At 43.7% G+C, this 17,645-nt stretch overlaps 1 protein-coding gene across 3 annotated transcripts in view; it reads left to right on the forward strand.

Moving 5' to 3' along the window:
* Positions 1 to 4,689, forward strand: part of LOC100090352 (neuropeptide Y receptor type 4-2-like) — a 36,657-nt gene extending 31,968 nt beyond the window's left edge. For all 3 annotated transcript variants that reach the window (XM_029059484.1, XM_029059485.2, XM_029059486.2), the window contains one exon: positions 3,227 to 4,689. In XM_029059484.1, the coding sequence (XP_028915317.1) occupies positions 3,330 to 4,469 (1,140 nt within the window). In that variant the 5' untranslated portion in view covers positions 3,227 to 3,329 and the 3' untranslated portion in view covers positions 4,470 to 4,689. The remainder of the gene's footprint in view (positions 1 to 3,226) is intronic.
* The last annotated feature ends 12,956 nt before the right edge of the window (positions 4,690 to 17,645 follow it).

Below are 17,645 nucleotides of genomic sequence, written 5' to 3' on the forward strand. Positions count from 1 at the left end.
ACCTTCTTGAATCTTCGTTCACTCCACAGCTCCCTTCTCCACAAACCCTTCCAATAGTTTTCCATATCCTCTGCATCAGGCAGAAACTACTGATTGGCTTCAAAGTTCTACGCCAAGTCTTCCCTTACTTAACATCAGCTCCCTTCACATGCTTCTCTCACGTTTTCTCTTTCGTTCCTCCTAAGCCAACATTGTAGTGGTACATCACTCTTGACCACCCCTTTTCTCCCACCCCATCCTCTCACTCACTTTGTGCCCCCTGCCTGGAACTCTCCTAATCCTTCAGACAGCTTTTCTTTTTTCTTTTTTTAACCATATTTGCTAAGGGCTTACTATGTGCCAGGCACTGTACTAAGCATTGGGGTAGGTATATGCTAATCAGGTTAGATACAGTCCCTGCCTCACAGTCTTAATCCCCATTTTACAGATGAGGGAACTGAGGCAAAGAAAAGTGAAGTGACTTACCTAAAGTCACCCAGCGGACAAGTGATGAAGCTGGAATTAGAACCCAGGTCCTTTTGACTTTCAAAGCTCTCCTGAAATCCCACTGCTTTTAAAAAGCCTTCTCAATTACCTCCCCACACCTGAGTCTCATCACCCTATTAGACACCTCTAGCACTTAGATAATGCCTCATTTCTCTCTCATCACCCGTGTACATATTCAGGATTAACTGGTCAATTGATTCCGATAACCTCCTTTGTAAATATTTTTATGTTGATTTTCCCCATTAGAGTGTAAGCTCCTTGGGGGCAGGGGACATGCCTCATGCTTCTGTTGCATTTTTCCATCCACTTACTACATCATATTGCAATGATGAAGAAAATGATGATAATCTAATACTAAGAATGATATTTGTTAAGTGCTTATTATGGGCCAAGCCCTGGGGTAGACAGTGGCTAATCAGTTGGACACAGTCCCCGTACCCCATGGGGTTCACAGTCTAAGTAAGATCTTACTGAAACTGAATTTCCATTATACAGATGAGGAAACCGAGGCACGGAAGTTAAGTGACTCACCCAAGGTCACAACAGTAGGCCAGTGGCAGAGCTGGGATTAGAACTCAAGTTCCCTGTCTCCCAGGCTCATTCTCTCTCCACTAGATCAAGTTGCTTCCCAGTAAGTGCTCAATAAATAACTTTACTAGTTACTACTACTATTCATTCATTCACCCATATTTACTGAGTGCTTACTGTGTGTTCAGAGCACTGTACTGAGTGCTTGGGAAAGTACAACATAACGGTAAGCAGACACAATCCCTGCCCACAACAAGTTTACAGACTAGAGGGGGAGACAGACATTAATACAAATAAATAAATGACAGATATGGACATAAGTGCTGGGGGCTGGGAGGGGGGATGAATAAAGAGAGCAAGTCAGGGTGATGCAGAAAGAACAGTGAGGGAAAAGAGATAAAGAGAGCTTAGTCAGAAAAGACCTTTTGGAGGAGATGTGCCTTCAATAAGACATTGAAGAGGGGGAGAGTAACTGTCTGTTGGATTTGAGGAGGGAGGGCGTTCTAGTCCAGAGGTAGGACACGGGCCAGGGGTCGGCGGCAAGATAGATGAGATCGAGGTACAGAGCTTTGAGCCCTCTGGGATTAAGGGTTCATGTCTATATATCTCATCATGTAGTTTTTCCCTTATACTTAGTGCAGTGCTTTGCACCAGCATGCACTTAATAAACAATTTGAGGAGGGATGTCAATGGTAAAATATCCACTCAAACCAAAATTCCACCCTGTGGTTACACTGCGGAGTACTACTATACATGAACTGTGTCAGCATCGAAAGGCTGTGGGTATAGGTACAATAGATTCATTTCTATCTATTGAAAACTCACAAAAAAAGGAGCACTCCTCCTCTTTAAGAGTCTAACTCCATTCACAAGGAGCCCCACTTCTTGCATTAATATGCCCTGTGAAATGACAGATTAGATTCCTCTAGACTGCAAGATCCTTGTAGGCAGGGAACAGGTCTACCTGCTCTGTTACCCTTTACTCTCCCAGGTGCTTAGTACAGTGTTCTGCACCAATTAATAATAATAATAATAATAATAATAATAATGATGGTATTTGTTAAGCACTTACTTTGTGCCAAGCACTCTTCTAAATGCTGGGGTAGATACAAAGTAATCAGGTGGTCCCACGTGGGGCTCACAGTCTTAATCCCCATTTTACAGATGAGGTAACTGAGGCCCAGAGATGTAGAGAAATTAAATGACTCGCCCAAAGTCATACAGCCTATAAGTGGCGGACCATGGATTAGAATCCACGACTCCTGACTACCAAACGCGTACTCTTTCTACTAATCCAGGCTGCTTCTCCAATTGAGGACTCAATAAACATCACTGATTGATCGAATAAACTAAGGATTCAGTAAATACCGCTGATATGCCTAGCTAGGTATGAAAGACAGATTCACAGCCATTTAAGAAAGGAAGCTAGGGCTCTAAAAGGTTTGTCCCCGGCTGGGAGACCATTTCAAGAGAACCAAGGGAGTGAAACTCACAAGCAACATGTATAATAATATCTATTACATTATATTATTGCAATATATCATTATATAATATATAATCACCAAATAATGAGGGAATTATCCTCAGAAGCCAATTAAAAATTGGGGCAGGTAGCACTCCAGACTCTAAGCTCACTGTGGGCAGAGAATGTGCATACCAAATCTGTTTTATGTTTACTCTCCCAAGGTCTTAGTACTGTTCTCGGCACACAGAAAGTGCTCAATAAATACCACTAATTGAGCGATTGACGGCAGAGCAGCGAAAGACCACTCTCCCCACAGAAGACTTTTCCGGGGAAGACCCCCCGAATTTCCTAGTGTCACAAACTTCCCAATACAGGTAGTTCTTGCATCTGAGGCCTTGAATTTTAACTGCAACATTTCTTACCCAAACAATTTATTACTTTATAATGATTCCCTCGATTCATTTTACAAGGGGGAGAAAGAGAACTGAGGCACTACAAGGCTAAGGCAAAGGGAAACTAGAATAAGTTGAAACAAATGTTTTACACTTGTCTTCACCTGTGCTCCTGCTCAACTGGCATTTAAATAGATGGAAAGGTCCTTGAGGGCAGGGAATCTGGTTTTTCTGCTTCTGATGTACATTTCTAAGTACTTAGTACACTGCTGTGTGCCCAGTGGATGCTCAACAAATGGCCTTGATTACCGGATTTATTTTGAGATGTTGAACAATGATCTTCTTTGTCTTGCAGGGTGGCTCCCAGGTGACTTTTGAGATCATACTGAAGAACCTGAAATAGCTCAGAAGCTCACCTCTTCATAAAAGAATCTTTGCATTGGCTTTTTTTCTCCAGCATGAACAAGAACAACTTTTCAGACCTGCCCCTCCTGCTTCTGTCCCAGAAGCAGAACAAGAGTTTGCTAGAGAGCGTCGCCTCCAATTTTTCAGATCAGTGCCAGGGCTCGGTTGATCTGTCGATGTTTCTTGTCACTGCCTACAGCTTAGAAACCATCGTGGGCGTCCTGGGAAACATCTGTCTGATGGGCGTGATAGCCAGGCAGAAGGACAAAACCAACGTGACTAACACGCTCATCGGCAACCTGGCACTATCCGACTTGATCATGTGTCTCGTCTGCCTGCCTTTCACCGTTACCTACACCATCATGGACCACTGGGTCTTTGGCGAAGTGATGTGTAAAATGTCGGCCTTCATACAGTGTACTTCTGTGACAGTTTCCATCCTATCCCTCGTCCTCGTGGCCTTGGAAAGACATCAGCTGATCATCAATCCCACCGGTTGGAAACCCAGCATTTCCCAGGCTTACCTAGCGATCATGCTCATTTGGACTCTTGCTTGTCTCCTGTCCCTCCCTTTCCTAGCCAACAGTATTTTGACCGATGAGTTATACCAGAAGCTCTTCAAAATCACCGGCACTTCGGTGGAAAAGGTCATTTGCACAGAATCCTGGCCTTCCCGGGAGCACAGAATGATTTACGCGACCTTTCTGCTCCTCTTCCAATACTGCATCCCTCTGATCTTCATTCTGGTGTGCTACTTGAGGATCCATTTACGTCTTCAGCGGAGAAGAGACATGTTCCAGAAGAGTGAATACAGTTCCCGGCTGAATCAGATGAAGAGGATCAACATGGTGCTAGCCTCCATGGTTGCCGCCTTTGCAGTCTTCTGGTTGCCGCTGCACATTTTCAACAGCCTCGAGGATTGGTACAGTGAAGATATTTTCGTCTGCTACAACGATCTCATCTTCTCATTGTGCCACCTGATCGCCATGGCTTCCACCTGCATCAATCCTTTCATTTACGGGTTCCTGAACAGCAACTTCAAGAAGGAAGTGAAGTCGCTGATTTTCAATTGTCAGAGCCCACCCCCGGTGGAAGAATACGAGCACCTGCCCCTGTCCACCATGCACACAGAAGTTTCGAAAGCATCCCTAAGGCTGAGCAGCGGGGCCAACCCAATCGAGCTTGCTTCCTAGACTGACAAGAAAACTCATCTGTCCTTTTAGGATGTTAAAAGAAAAAAGCAGGACGTGCTATTTCACGGAGCAACCTGGGACACACAAAGCCCGAGAACAGAGAAATCCAACTGCTGGTGCTGTTATGACTCAGCTTGGAAGAAGAAGAGTGACAGTCAGTCAATCGTATTTATTGAGCTCTTATTCTGTGCTGAACCCTGTACTAAGTTCTTAGGGAAAGTAAAATATAACCATACAGGAGATGAATTCCCCATCCACAACGAGCTTACAGTCTAGAGAGACTGTAAGAGATTAATGTCTAGTCTAGACATTAATATAAATAAATTAAATTACAGTGTTGAGACCTACCTTCACCGATCTAGCTGATACCTGAAGCTGGGGTCAGAATACGGTTCAGGGCTCCTCACTGTAATGGTCCACCCTAGAAAGAATCACAAGAATCATAATACTTTGATATCTGTTAAGCACTTACCATATGACGAGCACTGAACTAAGCACTGAAGAAGATACAAAATAACCAGGTCAGACACAGTCCTTGTAACACAAGGGGATTATAGTCTAAGGGGGAGGGAAAATAGGCATTTAAACCTCATTTTACAGATAAGGAAACTGAGGCACGAAGAAATTAAGGGGCTTGCCCAAGACCATACAGCAAGCAAATGGTGAAGCTAGAATTAGATTCCAGGTGCCCTGGCTCCCAGGCCCATGCTCTTTCTACTAGACCACACTTCTTTCATGAAGAGGACTTGCATCCTATAGATCATAGAGTTTACTTTAACTGTGCCAACAATACTACATGTTGGATTTAGAGACCAGGACTGTTTTTTCTTCTCACAGTAATTTGTTCTTTAAGGGTGAGTATTCCTGGCTGTCGACAGCCTTGGAACGTCAGCAGATGGAGAGAGTATACCTTAAGTGACCCCTAATCCCTCACAAAAGGGCAAATATTAACATAGAGTACCTGCAATTTTAGGAATTGTCACTCAGATCTCTTTACTTTCAGATCCTTTAAACTGGACTCAAGGTAATAGCATTCCAGCAGAGGGATGTGAAATACCATAACAACAACATGTGAATCCCTAAAAGATTTTGGCCATAGGCTGGGTTTTTTTTAATAGCTTTTGTTAAGTGCTCACTGTGTGCCTGGCACTATACTAAGATGTGGAATAGATACAAGGTAATCAGGTTGGATACAGTCCATGTCTCACATGGGCTTCACTGTCTTAATCCCCATTTTACAAATGAAGTAACTGACACAGAGAAGTGATGTGACTTGTCTAAGGCCACTTAACAGACAAGTGGCGGAGCCAGATTAGAACCCAGGTCCTCCTGGCTCCCGGGCATGCTCTATTCAGTAGTTGACACTGCTTCTTAGATCCATCTACTTCTCAGATCCTTAGCCTTCTAGTCCTGAAGCAAATGAGGGTCAGGTTTGCTGCAGGGTAATATCAAGACGTCCTTTTCTGCTAGGCCAACACTCGAGAACCGAGGTAAATTCATAGGGCAGAATACCTTCTTCTCCTTCTGCTCATCAGGCGCTCTCGTCTGCCTCAACGACGTGATCTTTTCTACTTCCTTTACCGTGTTAACACCGGCAGTGAATACTCATGGAGTATATGACAGTCTTATAGGTGGTGATCTACATTAATTAAATTTACTAAATCAGATGCTCATTTATCTATACATATATGTATACAAACATGCACGGGAGCACACACACACAGCTGCTCGGACTAGACCTCTCCATCTTTGAACGTGAGAAAGGCATCGGCTCTCAACTGAATCACGGCTGGCCTTCGGGAGTGGGTTCCTGAAGACTTTGATGCTTTGATGGTCCATGCTGCTAATTTCTCTGACCCACCTACTAAGACTACTGGTTTTGATAAATTCTCCAGCTCCCTCGGGCCGGAGGATCAAACTTAGAGAAAATGCGTTTGATGTAACATAGCTGGGAAAAGGGACCAAAGAACTCCAACTCTCCAGGAAGGGTAAAGGAAGCAACCGTGATATTCTGCAAGGGTGGCATGGTGGTGGCTACAATGGCAGATGGGCAGAATAATTTTCCGTCTTTGATAAGATGCCAATTGGTAATAAAATGGGAACTGAGTATCTGAAACCTAGCCTCAGTGTAATGGGGGAAGGGAGAGAGAAAATTTACTCTACACAACTGAACTCTAGTCCAGCTGAGAGGGAACAATGCCAGAGTTGGGACTGATCAACTCCCCGACCCCTCCCGATGTTCTCTTTCCTGGGAAAAGCCAGGCTGCTGGGAGAGGGTTCACTGGGACAAAGCCTTGGAAAACTGCAGGCACCCCTGGGAATCTCGACAAAGACTGAGAGCTTCAGTGAAGAGCCTGAAAGTGGGAAGTTTTCAAATCAAAAAATGAAAATATATGTGGAGGAGTGATATTTATATCGCCCACACTTCTGATTTTGATCAGAACAAGATATGCGTATTATCGCTATTAACAAAAACAACAATAAATAATTTGGTATTTAAGCGCTTAGTACATGACGAACACAGGGGTAGATACAAACTAATGCGATTAGTTACTGTTCCTGTATCACAGTCAAAGAAGTAGGGAGGGTTTGCATCCCCATTTTACAAATAAGTAAACCGAGGCCTAGAGAGGTTAGGCTACTTAGTGATGGTCCAGTGTCAGGACTGGGGCTAGAACATGGGTCTCCTGACTCTGGGTTCCATATTCCCTCTCCCAGACCATACAAGCATCAAGATATACAGAGAAAAATATCATAAAACAGAAAGGGAAGCTTAATATTATAATGGCAAAAGTTTTCTCTATCATGAATTCATAACAACAGAGAGAAATGTGCTCATCATATCAACCAATAAATTAGTCGTATTTCTGTGTGCTTATGTGTGTGGAGCACTGTACTAAATGCTTGAGCGCGTCCAATATTACACATTCCCTGCCCATATGAGCCAATGATAACCTCAAAATCGTGAATTGCATCAATGCCTTTGTTTCCTATTGCTATAAGAAATGTTAGTGTTACCAGAACTGCTTTATATATCAACATATTTATTAAGCGCTTACTGTGTGCAGAGTCCTGTATTAAGCACTTGGGAGAATACAATATAACAGTGAAACAGATATATCCCATGCCCACGACAAACTTTGAGTCTAGAGGACTGTATGTGCGTGCACATATATTCTCTATAATAACGATAATAATGTTGATATTTGTTAAGCACTTACTATGTGCAGAGCACTGTTCTAAGCGCTGGGGTAGATACAGGGTAATCAGGTTGTCCCACGTGAGGCTCACAGCTAATCCCTATTTTACAGATGAGGTAACTGAGGCCCAGAGAAGTTAAGTGACTTGCCCACAGTTACACAGCTGACAAGTGACAGAGCTGGGATTCAAACCCATGACCTCTGACTCCCAAGTCTGGGCTCTTTCCACTGAGCCACGCTGCTTCTCAATGTGCATACACGCATAGATATAGTAGTTTACATAGACTGGTCTTTGGATTTAACTGTAAATAGCCAAAGAACCATTTATGGAGGGTGATGGGAAAAGACACATCCACTATTCTTGCAAAGTTTTTTTATCTTCTTCCTTGCTCATCCTCATAGGCAGTTTTCACTTCTGAGCAAGCAAGCAAGCTAGCAAGCAAGTAAGAAAGCAAGCAAGAGAGCAAGTGAGAAAGCAAGCAAGCTAAAGGGAGATGGGATTTATGAGGAAAACTCAGGTGGAAACTGTGCCCTGTGGCTGTCGTGGAATCAGCCGAGGAGTAAGTACTTGGATGGAGGTCGAACAGAGCAGAAGACCTATTGCTCTAGCTATAGGAGAGAACTTCCATCCTGATTGTTGTAAACTCTGCTTAGCTCAATATGAGAGTCCTTCTTTTACAGAAATATTGGCACATCGGGGTGTTTTCAAGACATACAAAAGAGGAGGTTGTGCTTACAGATGTTCAAGTGCACAATCTCTGGTTGAGGAAAGCAACTGCTTCACAAAAGAAAAGGAAAACTGAAGGTCTTATATAGCACCATGAAAGTTTAGTCAATTTTACACAATGGGCAGTCCAGACAAGTTCCCAGGCCTGGGATTTCTACCTATCCAAGCAGTTGTCCTAACCCATCTCGATTACTGCATCAGTCTCCTTACTGACCTCCCTGTCTCCTATCTCACCTCACTCCAGTACACATTTCACTCTCCTGCCCCGATCATTCTACAGAACCACTCAGTCCATGTTTCTACACTCCACAAGACCTTCCAGTTGATGCAAATCCACCTCCGCATCAAAGAAATACTCCGTACCATTGACTTTTAGGCATTCAATCACCTTGCCCCCTCCTACCTCACCTCACTGCTTTCCTACTACAACCCAGCCCACTCACTTCGCTCCTCTAATGCCAACCTAGTCACTGCACCTCAATCTGACCTGTCTTACTGCCGACCTCTCCCCCACATCCTGCCTCTGGCCTGGAATGCCCTCCCTCTTCATATCCAATGAAGATCACTCTCCCCACCTTCGAAACCTTATTAAAAGCACATCTGCTTAAAGAGGCCTTCCTTAACTAAGCCCTCATTTCCTCTGTACCCCTTCGCTTTTGTGCTGCTGTTGCACTTGAATTTGCACACTTTATTCACCCCTCCCTCAGCTGCACAACACCTATGTACATATCCATAATATTTTTTACTCATATTAAGGTCCATCTCCTCCTCTAAACTCTAAGCTCTTAGTGTCCAGGGAACGTTACTACCAACTCTGTTTATTGTAGTCGAGCACTTAGTACTTTCTTCTGCACACAGTAAGCACTTTATAAATATGATTGATTGACTGATGAATCGCATATACTTAGTCTTTATCTTTTGTCTTAATACTCTGCTGCTTCCCCAACTGTAAATATTTTAATGTCTGCCTCCCTTACCAGATTGTAAACTCCCTGTGGGCCGGAAATGCATCTACCAATTTGTCCTGTACTCTCCCAGTTGGTTAGTACAGTGCTTTACAAATATCATAAACAAAAATTAGGGTTTGAATGGTCCTTAATACATTAATGATGGGATTATTAAAGATGGAGAAGGAATAGGTAAGAGGTTAACAAAGATGATGTAACTCCAGACTGATGCTCAGGAAGGCAGTAATCAAGCTGTACCTCCAAGCATCTTGTTTACCCTATCAGAGACAGAACATCGAGATAGACTGAAATCCGGTCTGATCGAGTAATGACATTTCTTATGCATGTCATGAGCAGGAATGAACCCTTTGCCTTCAAGGCAGTTCCTGTCACTTCTCTTCATTTTTCTCTTAATGGGATTTGTTAAATGCTTACTATGTACCAGGCACTGTTCTCAGCGCTGGGGTAAATGCAAGGTCTGATCGAGTAATGACATTTCTTATGCATGTCATGAGCAGGAATGAACTCTTTGCCTTCAAGGCAGTTCCTGTCACTTCTCTTCATTTTTCTCTTAATGGGATTTGTTAAATGCTTACTATGTACCAGGCACTGTTCTCAGTGCTGGGGTAAATGCAAGGTAATCAGGTTGGGCACAGTCCATGTCCCACATGGGGCTCACAGTCTTAATCCCCATTTTTCAGATGAGGTAACTGAGTCCCAGAGGAGTTAAGTGTTTTGCTCAAGGTTCCACAGCAGACGAGTACTGGAGTGGGGATTAGAACCCAGGTTTTTCTGCCTCCCAGGTCCGTGTTCTATCCACTAGACCATGCTGCTTCATCTTCATCCTCCTTAGGGCTTTCTTCCAGTCTCAAAATGGCGGCAAAAGCATGTATAGGGGAGGTGATGATAGGCTGCAAGGCAGCAGAAAAGGTTGTATGATCCACCCTGCCTTCCTTGGCAGTCTGATCTTGGCCCTCCTATTCTCCAGTGAAAGTAGGTTAAGTTGCAAAGTGAACGTTAGGGGCTGTTTGGGGACAGCTTCACGAAAGATTCATGGAGGGTCCAATCCTCACTTTTCCCAGGTCAAGTCCTATTTTTCAGTGTCTACAGGATTATATGAACTATGAACTTCTTGGATGAAAACCAACTGCTATTCATTTGGGGATACTCTTCTCATAGAGCTGGAGTTTAGGTTCATTGACAATTACAACAGATAACCCAACTCCTCCTCAGAATCCTTGGGGATGCACTGGCCGACTCCACAGAAGAGTACCACTTGGTCAGAGTGGTCAGCATTCTTCCCAGAACGGAGGGGTGGGTTTTGTAACTAAGTATGTGAGAGTGCGTCGTTCCAAAGACAAAACTATTTGGAATCTGGGAGTTTGGTATTTCAGTTTTGCACTTCAACCTTTTGGTTCTCAAGTTCACTTACTCTTGGAAAAACACAGTCTTGTTTTGAATCAAAAGGCGTCTTAAACATCAAAACAGGTCCCAAAGAACAACATTTCAGTGATGTAAGAGGAGCTGGAATAGAAATATGTAGCCAAGAGATTAACTGCCCTGAAAATAAATACGTTTAAAAAAGAAGGCAAAAAAACCTATTTGAAGACAAATACACTTGGATTTGAAGAAAATGAAGACAGCTGGGGTCATTTTGTCAATTGCTAATATAGCAGGGATAGTCCCATTCTCATAATTGGGTAGTAGAAGAATCGAGAGAAGACCAGGGGGGCTTGAGAAAGAAAGATTGTGAGGCTCCTTCAAAACATCTAAAGCAGCATGAAAAGGAAAGCGGTCATAGAGTGGGTAAAGAAAGTGTTTATACTAATGATAATGATGGTGGTGCTTGTTAAGTGTTTACCATGTGCCAAGTACTCCACGAGCACTGGAGTAGATACTATATTAGCAGATCAGACACTATCGCTGTCCCACATGGTGCTCATAGAGTAACAGGGAGGGAGAAGAGGTAGTGGATCCTCATTTTACAGATGAGGGAACTGAGACACAGAGAAATTAAGTGACTTTCCTAAGGTTACACAGCAGACAAAGAGGAGAGCCAGAATTAGAACCTAGTCTACTGACTCCCAGGACCATTCTTTTTCCGCTAGGTAACGAAGGTGATCGATACTATTGAATGAATGAATGATTTGGTTTTTACAAAGAGGAAGCCCAAGATCTGGAACAGAATGAATAATAATGATAGCAGCAATAACAATTATGCAGCTTATTAAAATCTTACTATATGCCAAGGACCGGGGTACATGAAAGATTAAATTGGATTTACTGCATTGAATAGGGTTGGGAACAGAAGGGAATGTTGTTACTAATATTCAGGCTCCAAGCATGTCTAAAATTTAGTCCAAGGCAGTCAGTATTAAATAGCAAGGGGGTGGCCATACAATGAAGTTCCATAGTGTTTTCTGTTGATTCAAGATGCTACGAATGGAAGAAAGGAAGGTCCCTAATTGACCTGAAAACATTATTGATGACTCTCCCTTAACAGAAACCAAAGATAAATTCCCACTCTTTTCTCTCCAATCTCTTAATAGCAAAGGAGCTGGATCTAAAATCCAGAAAATGCCACTAATTCAAGGGATTGACATTGTTAAAACCCTTTCCAAAAAATACTGGGTAGGAAAAGGCATTCAAACACAAACATATTTTCCATTTGGATAAATATCATGAATGCATGAACCATCTGACGAAGAGCATGAGCATGTTTTCATATAAATTGTCCTTTGGGTTAAAACAGATTGCATTTTCAAATGTGATCTAACTGTTGGAAATAGCTCTGATATATAATTCATGTGAAGGAAGTTGCCATACTTTCATTTTGAGTGTAGGCGAATTTGGGGTGCTGCTCAGAACAAAAAGGACATCCATACAAGCACATAGGAAAAAAGGGGAGGGACTTTTCTGGAAACTGGGGCCCCTTTCCTGTGGCTTCTCCTCACTTCCAGGATTGCCCATTCCCTTCAGGAGTCAGGGAAGGGAGAAAGCCCCAGCTCCCAGTCATCCTCCATCTAGTATGCAGGAGCGAGGGATATTGATGTCTGTTGACTTGTTTTGATGTCTTTCTCCCCCCTTCGAGAATGTAAGCTTGGTGTGGGCAGAGATTGTCTCTCTTGATTGCTGAATTGTACTTTCCAAGTGCTTAGTACAGTGCTCTGCACACAGTAAGTGCTCAATATATAAGATTGAATTAATGAATGAATGAGGAATGAACCCTTCATGGCTGTCCACCATGCCCAAAAAGCTGTGGGTGCCAGTAGATTCATTCATTCATTCAGTCATATTTACTGAGCAGTTACTATGTACACAACACTGTACCAAGTGCTTGGGAAAGTACAATACAGCAATAAACAGTGACATCTTCTACCCAAAATGAGCTCACAGTCTAGCGGGGGGAGACAGACATCATTACAAATAAAATTACAGATATGTACATAAGTGCTTTGGGGTTGGGATGGGGGGCTAGAGAAGCATCATGGCTCAGTGGAAAGAGCCTGGGCTTGGGAGTCAGAGGCCGTGGGTTCTAATCCCAGCTCTGCTGCTTCCCAGCTGTGCGACTTTGGGCAAGTCACTTAACTTCTCTGGGCCTCAATTACCTCATCTGTGAAATGGGGATTAAAAGTGTGAGCCCCACGTGGGACAACCTGATCACTTTGTATGCCCCCAGCGCTTAGAACAGTGCTTTGCACATAGTAAGCACTTACCAAATACCACAATTATCATTATTATTGGGGAAGAGGAAAGGGAGCAAGTCAGGGTGATGCAGAAGGGAGTGGGAGATAAGGAAAAGTGGGGTTTAGACTGGGAAGACCTCTTGGAGGAGATGTGCCTTAAATAAAGCTTTGAAGGGGGGGAGAGTAATTGTCTGGTGGATTTGAGGAGGGAGGGCAATCCAGGCCAGAGGCAGGATGTCGGCTAGGGGTTGGTGGTGAGACAGGTGGTAACAGTAATGTTGGTATTTGTTAAGGGCTTACTATGTGCAGAGCACTGTTCTAAGCGCTGGGGGAGATACAGGGTAATCAGGTTGTCCCACGTGAGGCTCACAGTAGATCAAGGCACTATGAGAAGAATAGCCCTAGAGGAGTGAAGTTTGCAGTCTGGATCGTAGAAGAGGGGGAGCAAGGTGAGGTAGGTGGGGGCAGGGTGATGGAGTGTTTTAAAGACAATGGAGAGAAGTTTTTGTTTGATATGGAGGTGGATGGGCAACCACCGGAGTTTTTTGAGGAATGGGGTGATGTGTCCAGAATGTTTTTGTAAAAAAATGATCTGGGCAGCAGAGTGAACTATAGACTGGAGTGGGGAGAGACATGAGAAGCAGCGTGGCTCAGTGGAAAGAGCCTGGGCTTCGGAGTCAGAGGTCATGGGTTCGACTCCTGGCTATGCCACTTGTCAGCTGTGTGACTGTGGGCAAGTCACTTAACCTCTCAGTGCCTCAGTTACCTCATCTGTAAAATGGGGATTAAATGTGACCCTCATGTGGGACAACCTGATTACCCTGTATCTACCCCAGCGCTTAGAACAGTGCTCTGCACATAGTAAGCGCTTAACAAATACCAACATTATTTATGAGGTTGAGTGGTCAACAAGGAGGCTGATGCAGTAATCCAGGCGGGATAGGATGAGTGATTGTATTAACATGGCAGCAGAATGGATGAAGAAGAAAGGGTGGATTTCAGCGATGTTGTGAAGGTGAGACTGACAGGATTTGGTGAAGGATGGAATATGTGGATTGAATGAGAGAGAAGAGTCCAGGATAACACCGAGGTTGTGGGCTTGGGAGACAGGAAAGATGGTGATGCCATCTACAGTGATGGAAAAGTCATGGGGAGGACAGGGTTTGGGTGGGAAGATAAGGAGATCTATTGTGGACATGTTAGGTTTGAGATGGAAGGAGGACATCCAAGTAGAGATGTCTCGAATGCAGGAGGAGATGCGAGACTGGAGAGAGGGAGATAAGTCAGGGCTGGAGATGTAGATTTGGGTGTCACCTGCACAGAAGTGGTAGTTGAAGCTATGAGAGTGAATGAGTTCTCCAAGAGAGTGGATGTAAATGGAGATTAGAAGGGAACCCAGAACTGAACCTTGAGGGACCCCCACAATTAGGGGGTGGGAGGCAGAGGAGGAGTCCGTGAAGGAGACCAAGAATGAATGGTCAGAGAGCTAATAGGATATGTCCCCACATCCCAATGTGGGAAATCCTTCCTGGATGTACTCTGGATGTGATTACCCATTTTGCATCTGTCTCATAGGTGATACACTCACAAACTGATAAAATCCTCAGTGTCGACAGTACCAAACCTAGACAGTTCCACATTCCCCTGACTCTCACATCTTGCTGAACAGATCACTTATCTAGTTCTGAGAAAATGTCTGCTATAAAAGGACCTTTGGAACCTTAGAAACAAGCAAGGTCTGGAGGGGATCAGAGTTAAATTTTAGGATCTCTGTGACAAACTGAGAGATTTGGCTTAGAAATGGAAAACTTTGAAAGGATTTATATTTGCCTCTGGTGAATGAATGACTAAGCCATCCAGGGAAAATAGTGGCTTAAAAAAGATCTCCAGGGACATAAACTCTCCAACCTTCCTTGTTAGCCTAGTTCAACATTCTCTCACTGACTAAGTTCTTCTTTATGTCCAACCCAAATCTCTTCTGCTTTAATATAAGCCCATTTCCATTCATTTGGACCTCTGTGGACCCAACAAACAACTGATCAGCACCTTCTTCAAAAAATCCTTTATCTTCTCGAAGACACTTATTAAATCCCCTCCACTCTTCTTAGTGTTCACCAGACTAATCCATGTCAATTCCTTTAACCTTTCCTTAGGTGATCTGTTTTTCATCTCTTTCATCAGTTTTGTTCCTCTTCTTTGGTCTCTTTCCTATTCCCTCTCATCTTTTCTAAAGCACAATGACCAAAAGCAATTAATTGGTCACAGGTCTGGAATAAAACACCAAGGTCTACCAGAAAGAACACTGGACTGGAAGTCAGAGGCCTGGGTTCTAATGCCCACTCTGTGACTTGGACAAGTCACTTCACCTCTCTTCAATTCTGCAAAATGGGGAAAAATGTCAGTTCTCCATCCCTTATATCCTGTGAGCCTCATGTACGTTAGAGACTGTGTCTAATCTGATTGTTTATGCCGAACCCATGCTATGCATATAGCACACGCTTAATACACAATCATTACCATTCTTTGCTGGTAAACCTCTGGCTGACATATTTGGCTTTTTAAAAGAAGGTTAGGGTTGGCCGTTGTAATGGGATAATGATAATAATAATAACATCGTTGGTTTTTGTTAAGCGCTCTGCTAAGCGCTGGGGTAGATACGAGGCAATCAGGTTGTCCCACATGGGCTTACAGTCTTAATCCCCATTTTATAAGGTAACTGAGGCACAGAGAAGTTAAGTGACTTGACCAAAGTCACACAGCTGACAAGGGGCAGAGGCAGAATTAGAACCCATGACTTCTGACTCCTACACACATGTTCTTTCCACTAAACCACGCTGCTTCTCTACCAAGAAAAAGCAAGAAAGAGGAGTAGAGAGAAATTGGTAAGAACAGGAAGAGGAAGAGGCAGTCTGTCACCTCTCTGAGAGCCCTACAAACTTCTGGCCTATACACTCGGGAGACAATCATTGGTTCTTTGAGTGGCAGGGGAAAATCTTGCCACAAAATGTCAGGAGATCTAGGTTCTAATAGTATTCTACCTCTGTATGACTCTGGGGAACTGACTTCAACTTCTCTGTGTCTCAGTAAAATGGGGACTAAATACCTAAGCAGCGTGGTTCAGTGGAAAGAGCATGGGCTTAGGAGTCAGAGATCATGGGTTCGAATCCCAGCTCCACCACTTAGCTGTGTCACTTTGGGCAAATCACTTAATAATAATGTTGGTATTTGTTAAGCGCTTACTATGTGCAGAGCACTGTTCTAAGCCCTGGGGGAGATACAGGGTAATCAGGTCGTCCCACGGGAGGCTCACAGTTAATCCCCATTTTAGAGATGAGGTAACTGAGGCACTGAGAAGTTAAGTGACTTGCCCACAGTCACCCAGCAGACAAGTGGCAGAGCCAGGAGTCGAACCCATGACCTCTGACTCCGAAGCCCAGGCTCTTTCCACTGAGCCACGCTGCTTCCATAACCTCTTGGTGCCTCAGTTCCCTCATCTGTAAAATGGGGATTAAGACTGTGAGCCTCATGTGGGACGACCTGATTACCTTGTATCTACCCCAGCGCTTAGAACAGTGCTCGGCACATAGTAAGCGCTTAACAAATACCAACATTATTATTATTATTCTACCCACTTTTACTCTGAGCCCCATGGGATAGATTCTGTGTCTGAGCTGATTGTATCTGTGTCAATGCCTAGCCCAGTGTTCGGCACATAGTAAGCACTTAACAAGTATACTTCCTTCTTCATTTTCTTCCTTCTTCTCCTTCTTCTCTCTGATAATAGTAATGTTGGTATTTGTTAAGCGCTTACTATGTGCAGAGCACTGTTCTAAGTGCTGGGGTAGATACAGGGTAATCAGATTGTCCCACATGAGGCTCACAGTCTTAATCCCCATTTGACAGATGAAGTAACTCAGGCACAGAGAAGTTGAGTGACTTGCCCACAGTCACACAGCTGACAAGTGGCAGAGCCGGGATTCGAGCCCATGACTTCTGACTCCCAAGCCTGGGCTCTTTCCACTGAGCCACGCTGCTTCTCTAGGCTGTAAGCTCCGTTTTATGGCATTTGCAAAACACTCACTATGTCCCAGGTACTGTACTAAGCTCTGGGGTAGATACAAGATAATACTGTTTGGGCACAGTCCCTGTCTAACCTAGGTTTCACAATCTAATCTGCATTTTACAGATGAGGCAACTGAAACACAGAGAAGTTAAATGACTTGTCCAAGGTCACACTGCAGAAAAGTAGCAGAACCAGGATTGGGATCCAGGTCCTCTCACTCCCAGGCCCATGCTTTTTACCCTAGGCCATGCTGCTTCTCCTTGTGAGCAGGGAACATGTCTTCCATTCATTCATTCATTCATTCATTCATTCATTCATTCAATCTCTATATTGAGTGCTTACTATGTTCAGAGCACTGTTCTAAGCACTTTGAATGTACCAACTCTGTTGTACTCTCTCAAGCTCTTAGTATAGTGCTTTCACACAGCAAATGTTCAATCAATCCATCCATCACTTTTATTGAGCACTTGTGTGCAGAGCACCATACTAAGCACTTGGGAGATTACAATATAACAATATGACAGAGTCCCTGCCCAATCCCTTGATTGATTGA

The sequence above is a fragment of the Ornithorhynchus anatinus genome, chromosome 3 (genome assembly GCF_004115215.2).
Source record: "Ornithorhynchus anatinus isolate Pmale09 chromosome 3, mOrnAna1.pri.v4, whole genome shotgun sequence".
NCBI classification, from domain to species: Eukaryota; Metazoa; Chordata; class Mammalia; order Monotremata; family Ornithorhynchidae; genus Ornithorhynchus; species Ornithorhynchus anatinus.